General features: G+C 44.9%; 1 protein-coding gene across 3 annotated transcripts in view; it reads right to left on the bottom strand.

Moving 5' to 3' along the window:
* Nucleotides 1-24387, bottom strand: part of LOC124007709 (partitioning defective 3 homolog B-like) — a 171153-nt gene that overhangs the window by 86353 nt on the left and 60413 nt on the right. For all 3 annotated transcript variants that reach the window (XM_046318418.1, XM_046318419.1, XM_046318421.1), the window contains 7 exons: nt 18979-19065; nt 18727-18852; nt 17273-17757; nt 12163-12302; nt 11661-11789; nt 5126-5311; nt 2080-2271 (listed from right to left, as the gene is read on the bottom strand). In XM_046318418.1, the coding sequence (XP_046174374.1) occupies nt 2080-2271; nt 5126-5311; nt 11661-11789; nt 12163-12302; nt 17273-17757; nt 18727-18852; nt 18979-19065 (1345 nt within the window). The remainder of the gene's footprint in view (nt 1-2079; nt 2272-5125; nt 5312-11660; nt 11790-12162; nt 12303-17272; nt 17758-18726; nt 18853-18978; nt 19066-24387) is intronic.

Genomic DNA, 24387 nt, shown 5'->3' with positions numbered 1-24387 from the left:
TGTCATGCATCTGGTTTGCTGTCATATTGCTATAGAACAGTTATATAATGCTTTTCCTTTTCTTACTGTGGAATTCTGAAGTGCATATACTTACAGAACGAGGACAGCGCAGTAAACTACCGTAGTAGAAAACGTGATCATCCCTGAAGGGGGAGGGGGGGAATGTTTTTTTTCCAAATTTCTTTGGCCTGTTTAGATGAGACTGAGTGAGCCACTTGACTGTGTGTTAGGGGTCAGTATGGGGGGGATAGGGACGATACACCGCGGAGAGAGAGAAGAACAAGCCCCGAGAGAGAAAGAGAGTGAAAGATAGAAACAAATCATTCCAAAAAGAGATGCAGAGGTTTATAAAGAGAGAGGACAGGAGTACTAGCCAGTAGAAAGCAGGGAATCACCACCACCACCACAGTGAAACAGACAGACAGCATGCAAGAGGAAGACTTGAGGAAGACTCTTTATTCAACAAAGGACGTTTTTGTGAGATTAAAAACAACAACATTGAGTGACAGGTCTGGTGACAAGTGAACAATACAAAAAAAATAATGAAAGTAAATAAACAAGTTAGTAAAACACAAGAAACAGAATAGGTTTAAAAAGCATTTCAGGGATATTGGCAATATTGCCAGATTGTCAGTAGCATTGTGGACAAAGATTTGAAGACGGTGAAACAACCAGTGGCAATTTTTGTGCCCAACTATTGTCGGCAGAATGAGTGGTAACTTTTTAATAATGATCAATAACACGCAATTAAAGATTCATACGTAGTGCACAGACATTTTCTCCTGAGTTTTAGTTAACAGTCATTGCCTGTATGAAGGTGGTCGTTGTGGGAAGAGGGAACAGTTTTGGGCAGGGGAAAGAGTTAATGCCGCACACACACACTCATAGAAATACACACGTCAATAAATGCACACACACCCACACATATACATATATATATATAAATATACGCACAAACATGTATGTGTTCTCTCAGAGTCCCGAGAGCCTGTGGTGGTGATGTTGATTCAGGTCCTGGTTGTGTGTGTAGTTGGATCCGTGTGAGTTTCTGTTTATGTCTAAGTGGTTGTGTGTTTTGTCGTGTCTGTGTAAGTCACCATACATTGCCCCTGTCAGCGCCCTTATGCTCTCTGCATAGGCATGTGTGTTGCTGATGTGCATGTTGTCGGGTGAGTGGCTACGTGTGTGACTGCGTGTGTTGTCATGCGTTTGATTGTGTGTGTAACGGTTTGTGTGGCTGTGTACGTTGTCGGGTGTGTGGCTGCGTATAGGTCTGTGTACGTTGTCGGGTGTGTGGCTGCGTATAGGTCTGTGTACGTTGTCGGGTGTGTGGCTGCGTATAGGTCTGTGTACGTTGTCGGGTGTGTGGCTGCGTATAGGTCTGTGTACGTTGTCTGGTGTGTGGCTGCGTATAGGTCTGTGTACGTTGTCGGGTGTGTGGCTGCGTATAGGTCTGTGTACGTTGTCGGGTGTGTGGCTGCGTATAGGTCTGTGTACGTTGTCGGGCGTGTGGCTGCGTATAGGTCTGTGTACGTTGTCGGGCGTGTGGCTGCGTATAGGTCTGTGTACGTTGTCGGGCGTGTGGCTGCGTATAGGTCTGTGTACGTTGTCGGGTGTGTGGCTGCGTATAGGTCTGTGTACGTTGTCGGGTGTGTGCATGCGCGTGCATTCCCGCGTGTATCGGTCGACATTGTCGTCTAAGGACCTAAACTTGTGCGCGTTGCTCTTTATGTCGCATGTCGTGTGGCTGTGTGGCACATTGCAGAGTGTGTGTTTCTGCATGGTGTCATCCGTGTAGCTGTGTGTGTTCTCCTGTGTGTATACCTGCACCAGGCCTTCAGAGTATCTGTGTGTGCTGCTCTGTACCTCGCTGTGGGCTGCGCCTTGCGTGTGTTCGTGTATGTTACCGAGTGTTTGACTACGCAAGTTTCCTTGCGTTGTGCACCTGCGTGCATCACTAAGTGTATAGCTTTGAGCTGACCCCTGCATATATCTGTGCCTGTATCGGAGACCCCTCGGGTCAGAGGCTCGCCGGCGAAGTAGTGAACCACGGTGATCGTTGTCCCGTTCGTAGCGTACCTGGGCGTTGGTGTTGTGGGTGGAGCCAGATGAGGAGGCGGGGCGGAGGAGCACCAATTGGATGGTGCCACGGGCATTGCCCTCCAAGGACATGGAGTGGCGTAGGGTCTCCATGGCGACGTGGTTGGAGCGGCCTAGCAGCGCTTCGCCGTTCACCGCAATCAGCTGGTCGTTGACCCGCAGGCGGCCGTCCTGGATAGGAAAGTTTGTGGGAAATGGTGGAGAGCAGTGAGAGAGAAAGAGAGGGGTAGGAACAATGATAGAGTGAGAGGGAGAGAAAGAGGCATGGAGAGATTAAGGAGAAAGAGAGAGAGACAAGGAGGTGGAGAGAGAGGGAGAACATTTGTATGTGGCAGCAACTACAGACCAAGACACACCTGTAGATCTGAGAGAGCGAGTGAGGGAGAGACAGACACTGAAACACAGAGACATGGCCAGAGGTACTAAAGACTCCTTAATGCCCACCAGCCACATCACGCCATTAGTCACCACTGACCTCTGACCTCAGTCATTAAGCAGCCCCCGCCAGGCCCTGACCTCTCACACCGCCAACAACCTTCTGATGCTATCAGATCACACACAATTCCCAAGAGACACACTACGTATGGGCAAGCAGAAGCCCACACACACACAGAATCACACATGTGTGCGAGCAAACGCACATGCACAAACACACCTAGAAAGACAAACACAAACACACGTTTGTTTCACAATACTTGTGGGGTTAAATAATTGAATCCCATTTAAAATCCTATTTTTTCTAACCCCTAAACCTAACCCTAACATTAACACCAAACGTAACCCCAATTCTAAACCTAACCGTAATTGTAACCCTAAAGTTAAATAAAAAAATATATAAATAAATGAACCCCTAAGACTCTTTCCTTGTGGGGACCAGGAAAATGTCCCCACTTCTGGTCCCCACAAGGAAACTGACTTCTACATGACTTCTGGTCCCCACAAGGATAGTAACCCCCCCACACACTGTCAGAATTGGGGTTAGGTCCCAGTTTCAGTGTAAGGCTCCTCCCCTGGCTGCCTGTAGAGAGACTGTGACAGCCAGAGAGAGACACTGGGGACAGACAGAGTGTCTCAGCCCTCCCTGCACACGCTCATTAGCTAGCCTCTTAAGAGTTTTTAATTAGCATTCACACACAGCGCAGGGAGGGGGCCTGCGACAACAGGCAACACTCACAGGCAACACACAAGAAGAGAGAGAGAGACGCGCACACAACACCTCGGTCCCACACACATACGCACTTTCAATTTATGCTAAAATATCTCTACTTTCTCTCACTCCAAGTTGGTCTTTTCTTTTTTTTTTTTTATCTCTCTCGGTCTCTCAATCTTCCCTTTTCCCTGTTGATTGTTTTTGAAAAAAAGGGTTGGACTGAGACACTTTGAGAAGGCAACCAGAAGAAGATGGAGGAGATGGATGAAAACATTAATATATTAATAATAATATATGCCATTTAGCAGACGCTTTTATCCAAGCTGTCATGGTCAAAACACAAAATGGGAAGAGGTCTGTCCATGATAGGGACGAACATAAAATGGGAAGAGGTCTGTCCATGATAGGGCGTTGTTCTGCAGGCCCTAGTTCAGTTGCACCTGGATTACTGTCCAGATGTGTGGAGGGACATACAGTAACAGTCAAAAGTTTGGACACACCTACTCATTCAAGTTGCCTCTGCTGCAGAGGATAAGTTCATTAGAGATTTGAGATGGGAAAAGCAGCCAACAAGTGCTCAGTATATGTGGGAACTCCTTCAAGACTTTTGGATAATGAAGCTGGTTGAGAGAATGAAGCTGGTTGAGAGAATGTCAAGAGTGTGCAAAGCTGTCATCAATGCAAAAGGTGGCTACTTTAAAGAACCTAAAATATAAATATATTTTTATTTGTTTAACCCTTTTTTGGTTTCTACATGAGTCCATGCATGTTATTTCATAGTTTGTATGTCCTCACTATTATTATACAAAGTTGAAAATAGTACAAATAAAGAAAGTCCTTTGACTGAGTAGGTGTGTCCAAACTTTTGAGTGGTACTGTAGGTGAATTGCATTTGGTCCAGAACAAAGCAGCACATATCAAGCCTTGATGGACACGGATGGCAATTGTCAGTAACGTGCATGTCAATCTCTCCCGGCTCAAAGTTAAAGTTAAGGATTGACAGATTGACAATATTGGTCTTGGTGCGAGGTATTGATGCGTTGAAGGTAGCGAACTGTCTGTTTAAGCAGTTGGCACACAGTTCGGAAACTCATCGGTACAACATAAGACACGGAAACAGAGGTCTCTTCACATTCCCCAGGTCCAGAACAAAGGCTGGGAAAAACACAGTATTAAATAGAGCCATGACTACACGGAACTCTCTGCCAAACCAGGTTACTCAAGCTACCCAGAAAACCAGATGTTAAACAACAGCTAAAAGAATACCTTGCTGCACAAAAGGGACTGTGAAATGGAGATCCTCATAAATACCAAATACCCCAGAAACGAGTTTATAAGTCCAGTTTGAGGCTTCCGTCGATGCTTGGATGTACTAGTATCGCTTAAGTACCTAATCACCCTGTTCCCAGTGCAGACCTTATTTACACAGGGACACAACACCTGTGGAAAAAGATGGGAACCAGGGGAGTTCAGAGAGTATCCATCCACTCAGAGTGTCACTACAGAGATGGAGTGTGCCCTTCAGTGGAAGATGCTAGAAAGGGCCCCTACTCCGATCCACAAAAGTCTGAGCACACTGCCAGAGGGACGAGGTCAATGGGTCACCAGGGGTCAGAGGTCAGGGGGAACTGAAACTGATGTGGGCTTCAGACTGTGCAGGACTGCTGAGTATTGGGGTTTACAGAGTAAAGAGAAATAGATGGCACAGAGAGCAGAAGAAAGAAGGAAAGAGTAGAAAGGGAACCAGGGTGGAGATGGAGACAGAACTAGACAAAGAGCAAGCTGAGCGAGAATTGGAAAGTGGAAAAGACAGAACAGAAAGAGTGAGATTGAAGCAAAATCAGCACATCAGATAGTTCATTCCTGCGCCTGTACCTTGTAGGCGGCCCCTCCGTGAATGATGGACTTGATGAAGATGCCCAGGTCCTCGCCCTTCTCCCGGGACTTGTTGCCCTTGAGGCTGATGCCCAGGCCGGCCGAGCCCGTGTCGTTCAGGGGCACCTCGAACATCAGCTGCTCCCGCCCATCCTCCAGCACCAGGGGGCTTGCCTCCTCCCCTTTCTGAGCGAGGGATAGAGAAGTATGAAGAGGAGGACAGAGAGAGGGATTGTTTTTGATATTGAAACAAGCATAGTGCAGTCAATAAAAATGCAAAAATACAATGCTGAGAGTGAAATAGACAGACACAGAAAGAGAAACATCTCATCGATGCGAGAACTCATCGAATGAGGATGACGGGGGGGGGCGGGAAAAAGAGGACGAAAGAAAATAGGCGATGAGAGGTTGAGGGAGAAAGAGAAACCAAAACAAATTAAGAGAGATATTTGCATTACGGATCGAAGGTGGTGAAAAACAGGGGAGGGAAGAACAACAACAAAAAAAGAGGGAGAAGATGGGAAGCGAGAAGGAGCAGGTGGTGAGAAAGAGAGAACGGGGGAGGCAGAGAGGTAACTCCATTTGAACATGAAAGGCAGACCGAGCGCGTGCCTTTTCAAAAGGAAACATAATAACCTTTTTATACATCCTTCTTGAGAGCGATGGGGGGAGGGCGAAAGGGGGATCATTTAAAAGTAATAACCCATCCCTGGAGATACCCACTCTCCCATTCACCCTCTTTTCTCACTCCTCCTTCCTCCTACTCTTAACGTGAACAAAATGACCCGGTGGTACGGGGAGCGAGAATTGGCTACCAAATGAAAGAAAGAGAAGACAAAGAAATGGAGACAAAAGAAAAATGTCTGTCATTATGACAGAGCGGTGAGAGAGAAAGTGGTGCTGGGGTTTTGTCACCAGGGAAACAGGCCTGTAAAGAGGTGCTTTGAGGCTCTTTCACGTCACCGGCCTATTTTCCTGTGAGGAGAAGAGCGAACAACGCAGGTGAGGAAAAATACTGTGTGTACTGTATATGTTTACATTTGTTAACAATAATTGTGTGTGTTTTAAACTAAGGGACACACAAGAGTGAAGTGTCTGATTTATTTATTTCACAGCTGCCCAATATAAAATCAAAAAACTCATTGAGCTGCTTTCCTTCGTACCTTATCTGTTACTGGAAGCAGATTTATTTTGAACCTCCCAGGTTGCCATATAATATGGCCAGCGCTATAGCGACAGAGGCAGGAAATTGCAGCTCAGTGTAGCTTTACTGGCTTCTCACTATAATCCCACTGGTGTTGGGTGACATGCACCCGAGTCCTGAGGATGCTCTTGTTTAGCCAACAGAAACAGCCCCACTGTTCTTTCCCCCCCCCGGGGTCCTCAGCCTATGCCCTCAACCCTCTCTTTTCCTGGGTAGAGCCCCTAGGCAAATGGGCAGTCTAGTCTGGGCCTCCCCTCTCATGGAGCTCAATCACCTCAAGCTATTGTGGAAGCTCCATTGTACACTGAGTAGTAAAGATGGGTCCTTCTGACTGCGGCGCCATTGAGTCTTTATTCAACGGAGTCGGTGAGACGCAAGGATCCAGCAATCCAGCTCAGGCTCGACACTTTGACAGTAGACGTGACAGATGGACAGGTCTCGTTGGGAATCTCTATCCCTGACACACATCCATAAGGGAGAGGAAGGGAAGAGGAGAGGTGGAATCCATAGAGACGTAACAGCTGCAGGATATTCCATTGTCAGCGTGAGGGGAGAGATCTTCCAGCAGCACTTTGTAACCAAAGAAGCGTTATATTTTTTGATGAATGCCTTTGGTTTGATCTGTTGATGCAAAGAGCGGTCTTATTGGGTCACTGTGTGGTGGGGCCGAGTTCAAAACACACACACACATCAGATATGTCCACCGAACATCAGATATGTCCTTAAGGGATTAAAACACATTTATACAGCCAACTAAATCTCCCGGTGTGAGACACACCCTGGTGGTCCACACACACAATCTCCACCCCCCCCTCCCTAATATCCCATAATACCTTCCTTAGGGGCAGAGCCAAACCCTTCCATTCCTGAGCCCTGTGGCTCCGCTGGCGCACAAAACGCCTCATTGTCTCTCCTCAAGTGCTTGTTAACAGGCTTTAAGAGGAGGGGAGACCACCCCTGATCAGAGGAACGACGAAGACAAAAGGAGCCTATCTACCCATGGGGAAGAAGAAGAGGTGGGGGTGTAAGGAGGCCGATTAATACACACTCTTTTGTCAACCGGGCTTCTGAATAGACGCTTTCAAAGATGCAGATTAGCGACGAGAGCGACATTCAATTAAGATGAGGTATCTCTCGCCACCGCTCGATCGGAGACGGATAAAGTCCTCCAATTATGGGAAGTAATGTTGGGTTTTTCTGTTCTCTGTACCTGTGCCTCGGTAGGGGGAGGAGAGAAAAGCCAAACTGCTGATGTTTGGGATCATTTTAGTGTGTGTGCGTGCGCATGTGTGTGTTTGTCACCTTTGACACAAGCATCCTGGTGCCAATCCAACAATGAGAAAAGAGGTGCAGAGTGGAGAAGGGAGAGAAGTGATGGGTATGCAGACGTATTAGGTGACCGCCACGCTGAGCTCGTCCGAAGACAGATGGATGGACAGTAAGACAAATGGAGCGTTGGACCACTTTTAAAGGCGAGTCCAGACTGATTGTCCTACAAATCACCTTGCATCACAAATAACTACTCAGTATTATTTGTAAAATCAGTCCGTCTCAATTTATCCATGATACATCACGGTTTCAATTCTCTCGAACACGACCAAACATACAGGTCTGGCAAGCTGCAAGGCCACTACGCTTCCTGTCTCATGACCACACTTCCAGGTTTGCCTTGTGTGACGTGACCCCTCGATCCTGCCCAGGGCACATCCATCCACCTCCCCAACAAAAAATCCACATCACATCCAATCCAATCCGAAGAACAAACTAAACACTGACAATCAAGTCCAGATCAGGTTTTATCATCAAGTTTTTCTTGAAAGGCGAGGATCACACCTAAGTATAGTCCCATGCTTTGCTTTCGGGACCCGATTGCCTATTCTTATTGTCTAAGTAACCGAAGTCCCGTTCTGCACATATGTCAAATGAAATTGAATGATCATTTTGCTTCTAAACAAGGGTCTCAGATCATCTGACAGACAGCCCAGTTTGTGATTTGATTGAATATTCCCTAACAATATTAATGAGCAAGTGTCAGTAATTTAGATGGCAGTTTACTCTGAGTGTACAAAACATTAAGAACCCCTCCCCCCTTTTGCCCTCAGAAGGGCCTGAATTTGTCAGGGTTCGTCATGTTGACTCCAATGCTTCTCACAGTTGTGTCAAGTTGGCTGGATGTCCTTTGGGTGGTGCACCATTCTTGATACCGACGGGAAACTGTTGAGCGTGAAAAACCCACCAGCGTTGCAGTTCTCAGCACACTCAAACTGTTGCGCCTGGCACCTACAACCATACCCCGTTCAAAGGCACTTATATTTGTCACCCTCTGAATGGCACCCAGAAACAATCCATGTCTCAATTGTCTCAAGGCTTAAAAATCGTTCTTTAAAATTGTCTCATCCCCTTCATCTATACTGATTGAAGTGGATTTAACAAAGTGACATCAATAAGGGATCATAGCTTTCACCTGGATTCACATGGTCTGTCTAGGGGATGGAAAGAACAGGTGTTCTTAATGTTTTGTACACTCTGAACTGTATTTAGGTTAAATAATGACATCATCCTAAACATCAGCACGGAAAATGTCACAGGGAAACATCAGTAGGAACTTTTAAGGTCCTAGGATATATCCTAAGGTCCTAGGATATGGCAATGAACCTTTTCCAACAGCACGGTGGGAGTCATTCGGTCTCTGTGTGAATGACAGGATATGCAGCTGTCAATCCGTCGCTCAACTACGCCATGTTATTCTGCTGAAGAGCTGCATGTCAACAACTATGTCGACACCTCACAGAGGAAGACAGGGCCAGTTAAAGTGTGTTCTCCTCCACAAGGAACAGAGGGACGCTTTTCTGTGTGTGTGTGTGTGTGTGTGTGTGTGTGTGTGTGTGTGTGTGTGTGTGTGTGTGTGTGTGTGTGTGTGTTGGTTCTTCTATCTTTGTAGGGACCTAAAATCCCCAAAAGTCCCCACAAGGATAGTAAAACAAGGGAAAATCACCCTCGTGGGGAAATGTCACAGGTCACCGTGATGACAAAGGCTATTTTAAATTTAGGGGTTGGAATTAGGATTACAATTAGGTTAAGGGGTTAGTGGTTAGGTTAAGGAGTAAGGTTGAGGTTTAGGGTTTGGGCTACAGGTTTAGGTTAGGGTTATGGTAAGGGTTATGTTAAGGGTAAAAAAGGATTTTGAATGGAAATTCATTTTATGTCCCCACAAGGATAGAATAACATAACGTGTGTGCAAGCTATTTCCTCTTGTTGCTGACAAGCCCAGAGGTGAACTATATTAGTTTTCCACAAACTGCTAAAAACTCATGGGAAAGTATATGTTGCCATCAATACATAGATGTGTGTGTGTGTGCTCGGACACCAAACGCACACAAAAGCGGAGATCGCAGTTCTTTGAGTGGATAGGACATTTGATTACAATAGTGTGGGATGTAATGTAGTTGAGTCTAACTGGCATTTTAAAGTCAAATTCTGATCACATGCACATCTTCACACAAATGCGTTGCAATCTCATAATTTGGTCTTTTCATATTTTAATCTTGGGCTCATAGAAGAAGCCATTCTCCTGAGTGTGGTCCACACACACACGCACCAGGTTTTCCGCTAGCCAGTAAATGGCGGCTTTTGGCCTATAAAAAAAAAAGAAACACAGATTAAAAAAAAAAAAAAAATGTTCTCCCGAGTGAACAAAACTTGGTGTCACTACAAGTCCTGGGTTTGATCCCAGGCTGTGTCACAGCCGGCCGTGACTGGGAGACCCATGAGGCGTCTGGGGGGCATACCATGGATCATTTAGCTATTTGATTTTGAAATTTTAGGTACCCTTATGTGTTTTGGCCTTCACTACTATAGCCTATAGAAACATATGCACACACACACACAGCTATAATTGGCCCCTGGGAGATACTAACCCAATGACATTAGAATGAGTTGGGGAGGATTTTTTAATTTTCATAAACATGTATTCACGCCCGGTGTCATGTTCTGAGGCTAAATAGATGGGTATTTGTGTTGGGGGCTTTGTGAGTGCAGCTGCAGTATTAGGGTTGTGACTGAGGCATAATAAGGAGAGAAGACAAGTGTTATACACGTACGCATCAACTGGACAACAGACCACCATTGCATCTAAATGTGGAAGTTTAAGGTCTTGGAATGAGTTGCGGTTGATTGTGTGTGCGTGTGCATGTGTGCGCGCGTGCCTGCCTGCATACGTTCTGTGTGCGACCATTGCTGAACTTGAGTGAGTGTGAACATGTACATGAGCTTGAGGGACATGAAACTATCTTTGAGGAAGAGGCTTGCAGAGACAATAAGGAGTTTATCTTTAAGGGCCTCTAACTTCAACAGCCCAGATCAAGACAGAGTTCAAAAGAACAAGACAAAAGAGGAATTGAAGAAGCGCTTCAGTGTGGATGTTGTGGAAATGTAGGGTATTTTAATGAGGGCTAATGTGAGCACCGAGTGTGTGTGTTCATGTGTGTGTATGTGTGTGCACATGTGTGTGCACATGTGTGTGTATGTTTGTGTGCATGCATGCTAGTGTGTGTGCTTGAGTGCGTGTTCCATGTGAATATGCATCGTTCACTACAAAGCGTCGGAGTTGTCCCTCCTGAATGCTTTGAAGTTGAGGAAACGGAATAATGTGAATAATCACAGGAGTAGTGAGTGGCACACAAGGACAGAGCGCTGTTTCCGGAGAGGACCAACACACCCACACACAGTTATACACAGGACACACACATGCACACACACGCTGCTGTAGGGTACCACCTGGGCAGCTGACGGGCAGCTTATTTAGATAAAGGGGTAAAAAAAAACACACCGCTCGGCGAGGAGTCAGAGAGGTCTCTGGCCACATCTAAACGGTCACTTAACAGCCGTGTGTGTCGACACGCACCACTTCCTGCGAGGCCGCAGGGACGTGCGTGTGACTTCCTGTCAGCTTCTGAGTCAACAACCCCAGATAAGGGCAGGAAGAGGAATGGGGCGCTGGGTACGTGTGTGTGTGTGTGTGTGTGTGTGTGTGTGTGTGTGTGTGTGTGTGTGTGTGTGTGTGTGTGTGTGTGTGTGTGTGTGTGTGTGTGTGTGTGTGTGTGGAGGTGAGGGCATGCATGCAGGGGGCAAAAGGGAAGTTCAAAAGAGGTTGAACGCCCTTCAATAGTAATAGAAAGAGAAAGGCATTTTGAGGGGTAATGAGGGGTAACAACATTTTTAAGACAAAGAGGGGAAAGGTGAAAATTCCTGGTAACCTATCTGCATCAAAGATCATGCAGAGTCCAGAGCAATTGGAGGTGGCTAGGAGAGATAAAAGGTGTGTGTTCTCACCAGCTCTCTGGGTAGGAAGAGATCCTCTTGTCTGACCACCACCACAGAGACACACTCCCCCTGCTTGGTGCTGCGCAGCATGGCCACCAGCTCCTCCTGAGTTCGATCAGTCATGTCTACACTGTTCACCTACACACACATCACAGGAAAGGGTTCAAATATGTTCAGTATATACACAATGTGCTTCGCAGTGCTTATAAATACATAGAATACTTACTTCCACCTAGATATTTAAAAGGTTTAAAATGACCACCTCCCGGGAACAAAAATACAACTCATTTATCAGCCACAGACGGCACTGTTTGAATACTTGAAAAGGTGCTTCCTTCCTCCATTCCATGAAGCAATCACTGATGATTAGAAATGAATGGACAGGTGAATGCCGTGTGGTGGAACACTTGAGTTCACCTATCGAATCATGCCGAATCAGTCATTACTTCAAGGATGGCAGGAAGGAAGGACGCACTTTTAAGGAATTCAAAAGGTCAAATGACTGTTTCACCTCCAGGATGCGGTCGCCGGGCTGCAGGCGGCCATCTTTGATGGCGGCGCCCCGGGGGAGAATGTTCTTGATTAGGATGGGCCCCGGGCCATGGACCGTCGAGTCCCGGGTCACCACAGTAAAACCTAGCCCCTCGGTACCTGGAGAGCAAAGAGAGGGGAGGGTGGGAGGAAAGAGAAACAGGGAGTGAAATATATATATATTTTTTTTAAGGAACGATAGAGGGACAGAGAGAGAGGGAAAGAAAGAGAGAATGAAGAAGAGAGGAAAAGAGATGAAAAAACAAGAGAGAGATAGAGTGGGGGACAGAGGGATTTGATCAGTTATCCTGATCGTCTTTGCTATACTATCTTTCCCATCCTTGAGTTGATTGACTAGTATCCCCATTGGAGTCTTACTGGGGTCTGACATAATGAAAAAGAGACTGCACTCAAAAGACTTCACAATTTACATACGTTTAAAAACATTCACATGTAGTGTGTGCACATCTATCAGTTACACATATGTCAGTACATACACACAAGTAGGTGACATGGGGAGGGGGGTTGTGCCTTGAGGTGTTGCTTTATTCGTAAAAAAAATAAAAAATAAAAACAAGTTTGCTGTGCTACTTGCGCTATATGAGAAGGATGGGAGTTCCATGGAATCATAGCTCTGTATAATACTGTATGTTTCCTTGAATTTGTTCTGGCCCTGGGGACTTTGAAAAGACCCCTGGTGGCATGTCTGGTGGGGTACGTGTGTGTGTGTGTGTGTGTGTGTGTGTGTGTGTGTGTGTGTGTGTGTGTGTGTGTGTGTGTGTGTGTGTGTGTGTGTGTGTGTGTGTGTGTGTGTGTGTGTGTGTGTGTGTGTGTGTGTGTGTGTGTGTGTCAGTGCTGTGTGTAGACCATGTGTAACAGTATAACTTTAAACCGTCCCCTCGCCCATACCCGGGCGCGAACCAGGGACCCTCTGCACACATTAACAACAGTCACCCACAAAGCATCGTTACCCATCACTCCACAAAGGCCCCGGCCCTTGCAGAGCAATGGGAACCACTACTTCAAGGTCTACGCTGTCCTTACGAACCACACAACAGATCGTTACATCATTATGTTCGCGACCCTGAGTTTATAAGCGCGGAAATAGACTCTGCCGCACGAGCATGCTTTTGCGGCACAGTCGATAGCGCACCGGACCTCGGGCTCGAAGGTCGAGGGTTCGAGACCTGCTCCCTGCCTGTTTCATTACAATTCCAAACGTTAGTTGGCTGCTTATACATCAAACCGGCCAGTATATTAACTATAGGCGAACGAACTACCCACCCAATGTTTATCGACTTGATTATTCCCGTCATTCTTAGCGTAGCTAAATGGTAAAGTCATTGTGCGCTCTGAATGGACATTCGGGTGCATTCGTAAATTCGCCCTGGCTATCTACTCCAATTTCGGAGCACTCTTGCCTGAGTGTGCCAGAGCGCAGAATAATGAATTTACGAGCGCTCAACACCGGTTGAATATGGCTGGTGTCAGTAAACGTTGGCAAAAACCCCCATAATTACATCATTTGCAGCAGCACAGTTACAGTCACCAACGCTCTGGATAACATGAACACTGTCTAACCAGCTCTGTTCAGAAGAGTAAAATGGTCAGAGTGTCTGGAAGTAGCTAGCTAGCTAGCTAGCTAGCCAACATTAGCATGGGTGCTTGACTGCCGCTATAAGGCCAGAACGCTCCAAACAACCCTACTCCTCGGCCTGTGCATCCAGTGTGCAAAACGCTCTGAATTTACGAGTGCACTCTAGCAATCCAGATTGAATATAAGAACACATCCAAATTCGTAAAATGTCTAACTAGTAATTTGTTATGCTAATTAGCTAGCAAGAGCACCAACTTCCGCTAGACAGGTGAATAGCAAGTACGCGCAACTGAAAGGTTACTGTTCGTTTACAGTATACTAAAATGAACTAATAGTATATATAGTATATACTCATTATGTATGGGTATTCGAACACAGCTTAGGTCTTTCTTTGTAGCACTTGATCATATGACTGGACAATAATCAAGATAAGATAAAACTACTGGCTGCAGGACTTGCATTGTAGAGTCAAAAAAGCAGAGCCTTTCTTCAATATACGGACAGACCTGTCCCCATCATCATGACCCCACATCATCCCATCACGTCGCAATAAGATCACTTGGTGTGCCAATAAATGGAGGGCGACATCTCTCCACTCACCCTGCATTCTGTGCGGGGCTTAGTGGGTTCCTCCTGAGTAAACTGGTGATCAACTTCCACCAGTCTGCTGTGGAGCCCACTCTGCTGGTACCCTATTCCCTTTAAAGTGCACATGGGCCCTGGTCAAAAGTATTGCACTACAAAGAGAATAGGGTGCTATTCGGGACGCGACCTCAGCCTCAAAGCCAGAGACAACTGTTTTCTTATGTGGATTAAGAGGAGGGCTGCCTTCAATTTCACGTGTGAGCAGGCCTCACACTGCCTGATGGAGGAAGGTGAAGGGAGAGAAAGAAGGAGAGGGGAGGGAGGGAGGGAGGGAGAGAGAGGTATCCTGAGATATCATTCCCTCCCATGGCTCCTCTCCCTGTGGACACGGCGATTTCAAGAGTGTGTGTGTGTGTGTCCAAGCTCACATGTGTATCTATTTGTGTCTGCGCGTGCATGTCTGTGTGTGTACGTGCCTCCAAGCAATGAGTGAAAACTGCCACCATGGTGAGCGGTGGAGAAAAGCCAAAAGGGGCATACTAAAAGATAGCGAGTGATCAAATCTCATCTGGCAGCTAAGCTTCTGCCTACCTTCCATTAATGCTTCTAAACCTTCTTGCAGTCACTCATGCTGGGAGAGAAGTCTTTAAAGGGGTAATTATTAGTTGCTACATCCATTTTTGGACTTATAAATTACTGCTATGTACCCATTGATTCTTGAAGAACATAATTTATAAATGCCTCATGAGCTTAGTTCAACTGTCGTACCTCATCAGATCACAAAATATAAGCTTGTTTGCTCCAGAGTTGCGCTGCGGTCTAAGGCACTGCATCTCAGTGCTAGAGGTGTCACTACAGACCCTGGTTCGAATCCAGGCTGTATCACAACTGACTGTGATTGGGAGTCCCACAGGGCGGTGCACAATTGCCCCAGCGTTGTCCGAGTTTGGCCGGTGTCGGCCGTCAATGTAAATAAGAATTTGTTCTTAACTGACTTGCCTAGTTAAATAAAAGGTTAAGAAGAAAAATGTACTCAAATGTTCGTAAACAAAGTAAATGTACAAAAAAACTAAAAAACTCTATATAGCCTCAAAACATGGTTAAAACTACCTAAACTATCGATTTGAGAGTGGTTACATTTCTCCAGCCCCATGCCTCAGCTTTTTACCGAAATAAGGGCAGGGATCAAATTGTTGTTTCTACAGCTGAGTGCCGCTTTAACCATGGAAGAGCACAACCACATAATCTCTAAGTCTGGGTTTACACAGGCAGCCCAATTCTGATCTTATGGCAAAATATCTGATATTATGACAAAATAAGAGATTTGGGCTGCCTGTGTAAACACAGCCTAAGAATTCAGTTTCAATTAAAAACTCTGATTTGTCCGTTGTTTTCTACAATGATTCAATGATTTAAATTTCATTTCACTGAATTGAAAACTAAATTGAACCCAATACTACAACACCTTAAACCTTTACAGAAGAACAAAAACCTGTTGAAGATCTGTTTTGATCGAAATGTTGTGAACCAATAACGTGGTGGATCATCTCGATGTGCTCTATAACACATAAGCTGTGTTTAAATACTCATACCAACAGCACTAACTATACTATTTGTGACGTGAATTGAGTATATACTATGCTATTAGTCATAATATGGATATAGTTAGTATGCCATAAGTTCCCAGATGAAGTATACATCCAGTGGACACTATTTCCATGCTTTTAGGGCCCATATGACTTTTTTATTAGTAGTATTTGTATTAAACTAAGCAAGTCAGTTAAGAACAGATTCTTATTAACAATGACAGCCTACTGGGGAACAGTGGGTTAACTGCCTTGGTCAGGGGCAGAACGACAGATGTTTACCTTTTCAGCTCAGGGATTCGATCCTGCAACCTTTTGGTTACTGGTCCAAAACTCTAACCACTAGGCTACAATGCAATTCTTCCGAAAATGGGCATGGCTTCATAACTTTTCAGATTTGAAGAAAATGGAAGTCCGACGAGAGAGGATACAAACTAATTATGACAAATGTTCAGAAAATGTAATAAAGTAAAAAAGTTATGTTACACATTATGATGGATGACAATTTGTTAGCTATGCTATCCTTACAAACCTCATAGCATTACAGCAGTATGTACCGGTATGTTAGCTAGTTACTTAACGTTAGTTGGCTACTGATACATCGAACTTGCCAGGCAGTATATTAACTATCTGCTATCTAACTGACTAACCAACATTTATTGGCTTGATTATTCACATCCTTCTTTGCTAAGTGGTATAGTCGTGCGATTCAATGGCTATCTATTCCGATTTCAGAACACTATTGCGCAGAATAACTGATGAATTTACGAAAGCTCAACACCCGTTGAATATGGCTGGTGTCAGTAAACGTCAGCAAAACAAAAGTGTAATTAAATTGTTGCCAGCAGCAGTTACAATCACCAAAGCTCTGGATAATGAAAACAGCCTAACCAGCTCTGCTAGGAAGAGTAAAATGGTCAGTGAGGTGTTCTCTCATTCGTGTAAAGAAGTAGCTAGCCAACGTTAGTCAGTTAGCGTGGGTGCTTGACTGAATTTATGAACGGACAATCTGACAACGCTCTGGATTTACGAACGCCCAGAGCGCACTCTAGCACTCCAAATCGAATTTACGAACACACCCGGAAACATAAAATGTTTAGCTAGTAATTTGTTAAGCTAACAAGCTAGCACAAGGTTGCATAGCAACAGCATCAACTACCGGTTGACAGGTGAAGCTCTATTATGCTCAACTGATACGATATTGTTCATTTCCCGTATACTAAAAAATTAACTAATGGTATATACTCATTAAGTATGTAGTATGTTAGTATGGGTATTTGAACACAGCTGTAGTGTCCCCCTTTTCCATAGTGCCTCCATACCTTTCTTCAGGTCAATCTTCAGCTTCCGGCCTCCCTTCTGGTTGGTCAGGTTGGACAGGTTCGGGAGCCCTGTGGGACCCTTTCCCCGGGGCAGAGGGCTCTCGCTGCCCCCCACCGCCGCAGGGGAGGCCCCATCCCGATCCCTGACCACTGGGGCTGGGGACACACTGAGGGGCATCTCCTCTGGGACGTGCCCAGTCCGGTGCTCCCCTAGCGGGGTGAGAGAGGCTGGCAGATCGGGGTTCTTGGAGCGGAGGACATGGAGGTCTGGACGTCTCGGCTCCAGTTTGAGATTGATCTGTTCTGGTTTAGCATCTATTTGTTGGTGGATCATGAGGGGGCTCTTGGCTTTGGGGATGGAGTCGTGACCGTCGGTGAAGAGCTGCCCAATGAGGCGTTTCTCGTAGCGCTGCTTGTTGGCCAGCGGCAGGATCTCCAGGCGCATCAGAGGGGAACACATGGCCTGACGGAACACTTCCTGTGACCTGTGGGTGGAAGAGACATCATGAATGTCCGTCTTCGGAGGACATGACTGAAGGTTGAGAATACTGTGATATCAGACTTGATTGTACAGTTTTCCCCTATGTATTTATGGAAATGTGTTGAAAGATCACACTGTCACTCTAGTAGTGGTTACTAGTACACCAAGCACAGAGCTTCAACACCACAGAGGTATCAACACCAGTACAAACTCAAGCTTTGAACTATGTTCAACACCCGCATTGACTAACGGTCACAGACTAGACCATCAAGAGTCAATTCGCTAGAGACAAGTAGTCTTTAGACAAGTAATCTATAGTAGTAGTCACTAGTAGCAACTGGTTATCCAGGACCAGGCTAGCAGTGTCAGACCTATTGTCAAGCCTCTTCTGGGCTAAATTATCAGACCTAATAAGGTCCACCTCTTTTACTGGGCCTTTCATTCAGTTAGGGCATTAGACAATCCTCCTTGATACACCCCCAATTCTCTCTCTTTTTACTGTTCGTCTACCCTTATCTTTCTCACTCACTAGCCCTCACAGCTACTGTCCCACTCCTTTTGAAGTCTAACCAATGTTGCAATAGTACTAAATTAACCTATTCCCGACAACAGTGAAGCAAGAGAATGAGTGTTTCTCGCTTTCGTTTTCCCTCTCACACTCTTTTGTTGCTGTGGAGATGTGGCGTGAGATAAATCCAGAAATACGGAGGATTTGTAAGAGCAGGGATTAAGGGCTCCTAAGAAAAGGGAAACTGAGTGACAGACGGGATTCACAATGGTAGATGTGGGATAGTGTAGAGCAGGCTTGCATCCAAAATGATACAAGGATGAGTCTCAAATGGCAACCTATTCCCTACATAGTGCACTACTTTTGACCAGATATTTACGGGCCTAGTCAAAAGGAGTGCACTATAGAGGGAATACGGAGACATTTGAGACTCATCCTGCGATAGCGAAGAGCCGAGGTACGTACTGGGCAAATGTCTTGTCCATTAGCTCGGTGCCGTTAATCTGAACGATGCACTCATCCTCCCGGAATATGCCCTCTCTCTTGGAGCGACTGTTCGCTTCGATACCTTTAATGTGCAGGCCCAGGGTCCTGAGAATGGATGATAGATACAGTTTGAACACACACACAAACAGTCTTCAATGTATGGGGAGAGAATGTGCTAGAAATTGAGTGAGTTACAGTGAGTGACTGAAAGTAAATGTGTGTGTTCCTCACCGTCCACTCAGTGAGGAGCAGTAAGGGACGACGTGGATCCCCAGCGGCCCCTGTTCTCCAGAGAGTTCCACCGTCTCGGTCAGGGGGCTGCAGAGACAAAACACAAACTCTCTCAATCACACACAAAAATGTTAACAGGAACACAGACACACACAAATAGGCACACACACAGTAATACATACACACCCACATAACTTATCTAGAGTACGTTCAGTCAGTAAAGACCATCATGCTCCTAGGGAAAGAGGATCATTTTGTACGTGTATTTACCTGCACGTTAGACCAATTCCAATCCCATTGTTTAGGGGGTCCGGTATGTTTTTAAAAGGACATTCTACTCCCAAATTAATAAACATTTAATTATACTGACACATTAAAAAAATATAATTTCCACTTTCAGAAATTAGCCCAATAACACAGTTTTTTTAAAACCAATGTACAAATGATTATGTTAAAATGTGAGCAATTAGCACATCTGATATGGATAGGCTATATTATCAGATGTGCCATTAGCCATAAGCATTATCACCTGTACCCCAAATGATGCAGCATCGTGGCAGTAAATATAGGCCGACGCATGGGGTTGGACCATCTGCATTTACCCCATTGGACACAACATCCTGATTGTTATAATGATTGCTTGTCAGAATACATGTCTCCTCCCACTTACAACTTCAACGTGCCTTGGGAAGACTATTTCTCTCTCATAGGACACACAACAAGTCAACCAGGTAAGTAGGTCAACTATTCTACTAGTAGGTTGTCTGGTTTTGTTTTCATAACATTACATGGCAAAAAAATAGCAGCACTGGAAAGTTAAATCCCGAGTGATCAAGTTGAGTCTTAATGACTTTCCCAGCAGTTGCAGTGAGCCACGCACCACAGTTCTAGTTGAGCGCCGCGGTGGTGGAACATTATTGACTGTTTCCTTCCCTTCGTCTGGACATCAGTGTCAGCAACAATCATGCATGTCAGTTCAGTACACAAAGTGTAACAGAAAAAATGACATGTTTGAGAATACATTTATTACGGCATTTATTTTGTAGAACAGACATGCTTCTCTGTATTAAGCTGTCATCTCCAACCCCCCCCCTCCCCCAGAGAGGTTTATTTATCTACAAAAATGTATCGCAAAAACGACCTCTCCAGAATCCATATGATGGATATCCGTCGCAGTGACTGAGAACTTTAACCCTTGGGACACAAAGACAAAAACATTCAGTCACTCTCTCTCCCCCTTCACTCGCTCTCTGAGACAGACAGTTGTTGAGTGGACAAGGTCAAGGTGAATTAACTGCCATTTACATGGTCCAGCTGCGCTTATGCAAGCGTGTGAAACCTGCCCTGTCAGGTTGTGTAAGTACGGTGCTGGAGCGTGGTGGAGCGGAGAGGTGTGTGATGCTAGGTTTAGCTGCTTGCCTTTCGAACAGGATTGGCTTCAGGCCACAGGGCAGGCTGTCCTTAGACCTAATGTGTGTCCCAAATGGCACCCTATATAGTGCACTACTTTTGACCAGAGCCCTATGACTTTGTTCAAAAGTAGTGTACTATAGAGGGAATGTGGTATCATTTGGGAAGCATTCCAAGACTGTATACACACACCCTCTTTATCGGGTACACACACACCAGGCTGCCATTACACCCTAGTAGACAAGTGGGGAAGGATTCCCACAGAGAACCTGCATAGATTTACCAACACACCACTGAGCAGGGGAATGGAGCTAATGACTAGATCTGGCTGGCCACAAATTTACACACGTACACACTTAAATGTGCACGAATCGTGAATAATGATGAGCACAAAGATGCCCCCAATAGATGTTAACCTCTCACCATTACCAGAACCAGGGGAGGTTAACCTTTTTTTGCAGGTATGACCTTGGTTCCTCTGCAACTTTCTCACTCATTATTCACAATTAATTCATGATCATCCGTAATCATGGTAGCATCCACATTAAAGTAGAAGTGTTAAAATCATTCTATTCTTATTTACAATATAAGTGACTCCAAAATGACCATTTCAAATACCAAATGTATGACTACTTTAATACACATAGGTGAACTTGTCCAAATACTTAAATAGTTTAAAACGTTTACATGCTTTGCAAGAATAATGATTCCCCTAATAATTCTGTTCACATGGACATCTGAAATCAGGCTACTGATGAGACTTAATTAAATGCAGAAAATCAACAGCCAAAATCCAAATTTGAGTTCAGACATAGTCGGAAGATTGATTAGCCAAGTGGTAGGGTAGCCTAGAGGTTAGAGTGTTGGACTAGTAACCGAAAGGTTGCAAGTTCGAATCCCCGAGCTGACAAGGTACAAATCTGTCATTCTGCCCCTGAACAGACAGCTAACCCACTGTTCCTAGGCCGTCATTGAAAATAAGAATTTGTTCTTAACTGACTTGCCTAGTTAAATAAAGGTAAAATAAACATACACCTTAGCCAAATACATTTAAACTCCGTTTTTCACAATTCCTGACATTTAATCCTAGTAAAAGGTCTTAGGTCAGTTTGGATCAACACTTTATTTTAAGAATATGAAGTGTCAGAATAATAGCAGAGAGAATGATTTATTTCAGCTTTTATTTCTTTCATCACATTCCCAGTGGTTCAGAAGTTTACATACACTCAATTGGTATTTGGTAGCATTGCCTTTAAATTGTTTACTTGGGTCAAACGTTTCGGGTAGCCTTCCACAAGCTTCCCACAATAAGTTAGGTGAATTTTGGCCCATTCGTTCTGACAGAGCTGGTGTAACTGAGTCAGGTTTGTAGGCCTCCTTGCTCACGCACACTTTTTCAGTTCTGACTACACATTTTCTATGGGATTGAGGTCAGGCCATTGTGATGGCCCTTCCAATACCTTGACTTTTTTGTCCTGAAGCCATTTGACAACTTTGGAAGTATGCTTAGGGTCATTGTCCATTTGGAGACCCATGTAAGACCAAGCTTGAACTTCCTGACTGATGTCTTGAGATTTTGCTTCAATATATCCACATAATTTGACTTTCTCATGATGCTATCTATTTTGTGAAGTGCAACAGTCCCTCCTGCAGCAAAGCACCCCCACAACATGATGCTGCCACCCCCGTGCTTAACGGTTGGGATAGTGTTCTTTGGCTTGCAAGCCTCCCCCTTTTTCCTCCAAACATAACGATGGTCATTATGGCCAAACAGTTCTATTTTTGTTTCCATCAGACCAGAGGACATTTCTCCAAAAAGTATGATCTTTGTCTCCATGTTCAGTTGCAAACCGTAATGTCTGGCTTTTTTATGTTGGTTTTGGAACGGTGGCTTCTTCCTTGCTGAATGGTATAACAGCTGCGTGGTCCCATGGTGTTTATACTTGCGTACTATCGTTTGAACAGATGATCGTGGTACCTTTAGGCGTTTGGAAATTGCTCCCAAGGATGAACCAAACTTGTGGAGGTCTACAATTTTTTTTCTGAGGTCTTGGCTGATTTCTTTTGATTTTCCCATGATGTCAAGCAGAGGCACTGAGTTTAAAGGTAGGCCTTGAAATACATCCAGATGTACACCTCCAATTGACTCAAATTATGTCAATTAGCCTATCAGAAGCTTCTAAAGCCATGACATAATTTTCTGGAATTTTCCAAGCTGTTTAAAGGCACAGTCAACTTAGTGTATGTAAACTTCTGAGCCACTGGAATTGTGATAGTGAATTATACGTGAAATAATTTGTCTGTAAACAATTTTTGGAAAAATGACTTCTGTCATGCACAAAGTAGAGGTCTTAACCGACTTTCCAAAACTATAGTTTGTTAACAAGAAATTGTGGAGTGGTTGAAAAACGAGTTTTAATGACTCCAACCTAAGTGCATGTAAACTTCCGACATATTTTAACTCTCGTCATTCGCACATAAGAGCGAGGCTTGCGCTACCATTGCCGGCACAGGCGCAGGTCAAATACACAGCTGGAACGCTGATTAAGCTGTTGACATGTCCTAATCATTTGAAAGCTAGCTCAGACAACAAGGTGTTTTAATAAGTGTATGCTTTCTTTGATTTATTTTTTGACCTTTCAAGTGTAGCAGAGTAAAGTGTTTAAATGACTTACCATACTCAGCCTACTGCCATAATCAGTTTAATATCAAATGATTAGTGTGATGGAAACATACTCATTGTCTTATAGGCCAATGTGGGCTGGGCATCCTGAAGATGGATGCCACTATAATACAAATAAACCCAATCAAATAACGCAAACACTCTCCATCTCCCTCTCGCGCACACACACACACACACACACACACACACACACACACACACACACACACACACACACACACACACACACACACACACACACACACACACACACACACACACACACACACACACACACACACACACACACACACACACACACACACACACAAGGGATGACCTGCTAGCTGGCTGCCTGTCCTGCACTGTGCTCATTAGGGCAGTGTAATTAGTTGTGTGGCTCTGGGGGGGGGGGTCTGCTACGAACACAGGAGAACTGACTGTCACTCACACAGACAGGAGAGAGGGAGGGAAGGAAGGGGGAGAAAGAGGGAGAGAGAGGAGGAGGAGAACAGAAGCCTGATTACAGTGGTTATGCATCAAAGAAAAAGTAAGAGGGAGGGAGGGAGGGAGGGAAGAGCATTAGGCAAATCAGCAAAAGAGGAATAAAAGGATGAAAGGGAGGACGAGGGAAAATTAGACGTGAGCAAATCAACCTGAATGAGCAAGGTAATCAACTGTCTATCGTATAAGCCTTGGTCAACAACATAGGACCATGTGTTAGTGGAGAGCAGAAAGAACATGGCACACACAGTGGCACACACACACACACAGTGGCACACACACACAGTGGCACACACACACAGTGGCACACACACACAGTGGCACACACTAGAGAAACACAGATGCACACACTCGCCCTCTCCCCAGCATCCACTTCAGATCCATTTGCTGTTTCCTGAGGGCTACATTAATAGACAAACAAATGAGCTTGAAGGTAGGTCTGCCAAGGAGGAACAACGGAGGAAAGAAGGGTGTGTGTGTTCTTGTGCGCGCGTTAGTGACAGAGAGCAAAAGAGAGAGAGAGAAAGCATGCATGTGTGCGCGCGTGATGTCAGCAACTGTGCATTTAGACAACTAAATTAAAAAGGTAGGTAGGTGAATATTTATCATTTTAAGGTACTGTACATGCACTAGTCTGGATGCATGTTTGCATGCATATAATTTAGGTAAGGCTGTGTGAATGTGTGTTCGCCTGAATGTATAGTGGATATAATTGGTGTGAATGTCATTTGATAGAGGTTGTGCACAGTACAATCCAGTACTGTATGTATGCAGTTTGGTTGTGTGTGTGTGTGTGTGTGTGTGTGTGTGTGTGTGTGTGTGTGTGTGTGTGT

Source organism: Oncorhynchus gorbuscha, linkage group LG21 (genome assembly GCF_021184085.1).
Source record: "Oncorhynchus gorbuscha isolate QuinsamMale2020 ecotype Even-year linkage group LG21, OgorEven_v1.0, whole genome shotgun sequence".
Lineage (NCBI taxonomy): Eukaryota > Metazoa > Chordata > Actinopteri > Salmoniformes > Salmonidae > Oncorhynchus > Oncorhynchus gorbuscha.
Note: the sequence above shows the minus strand (reverse complement) of the source record. Positions and strands in the feature narration are given on the sequence as shown.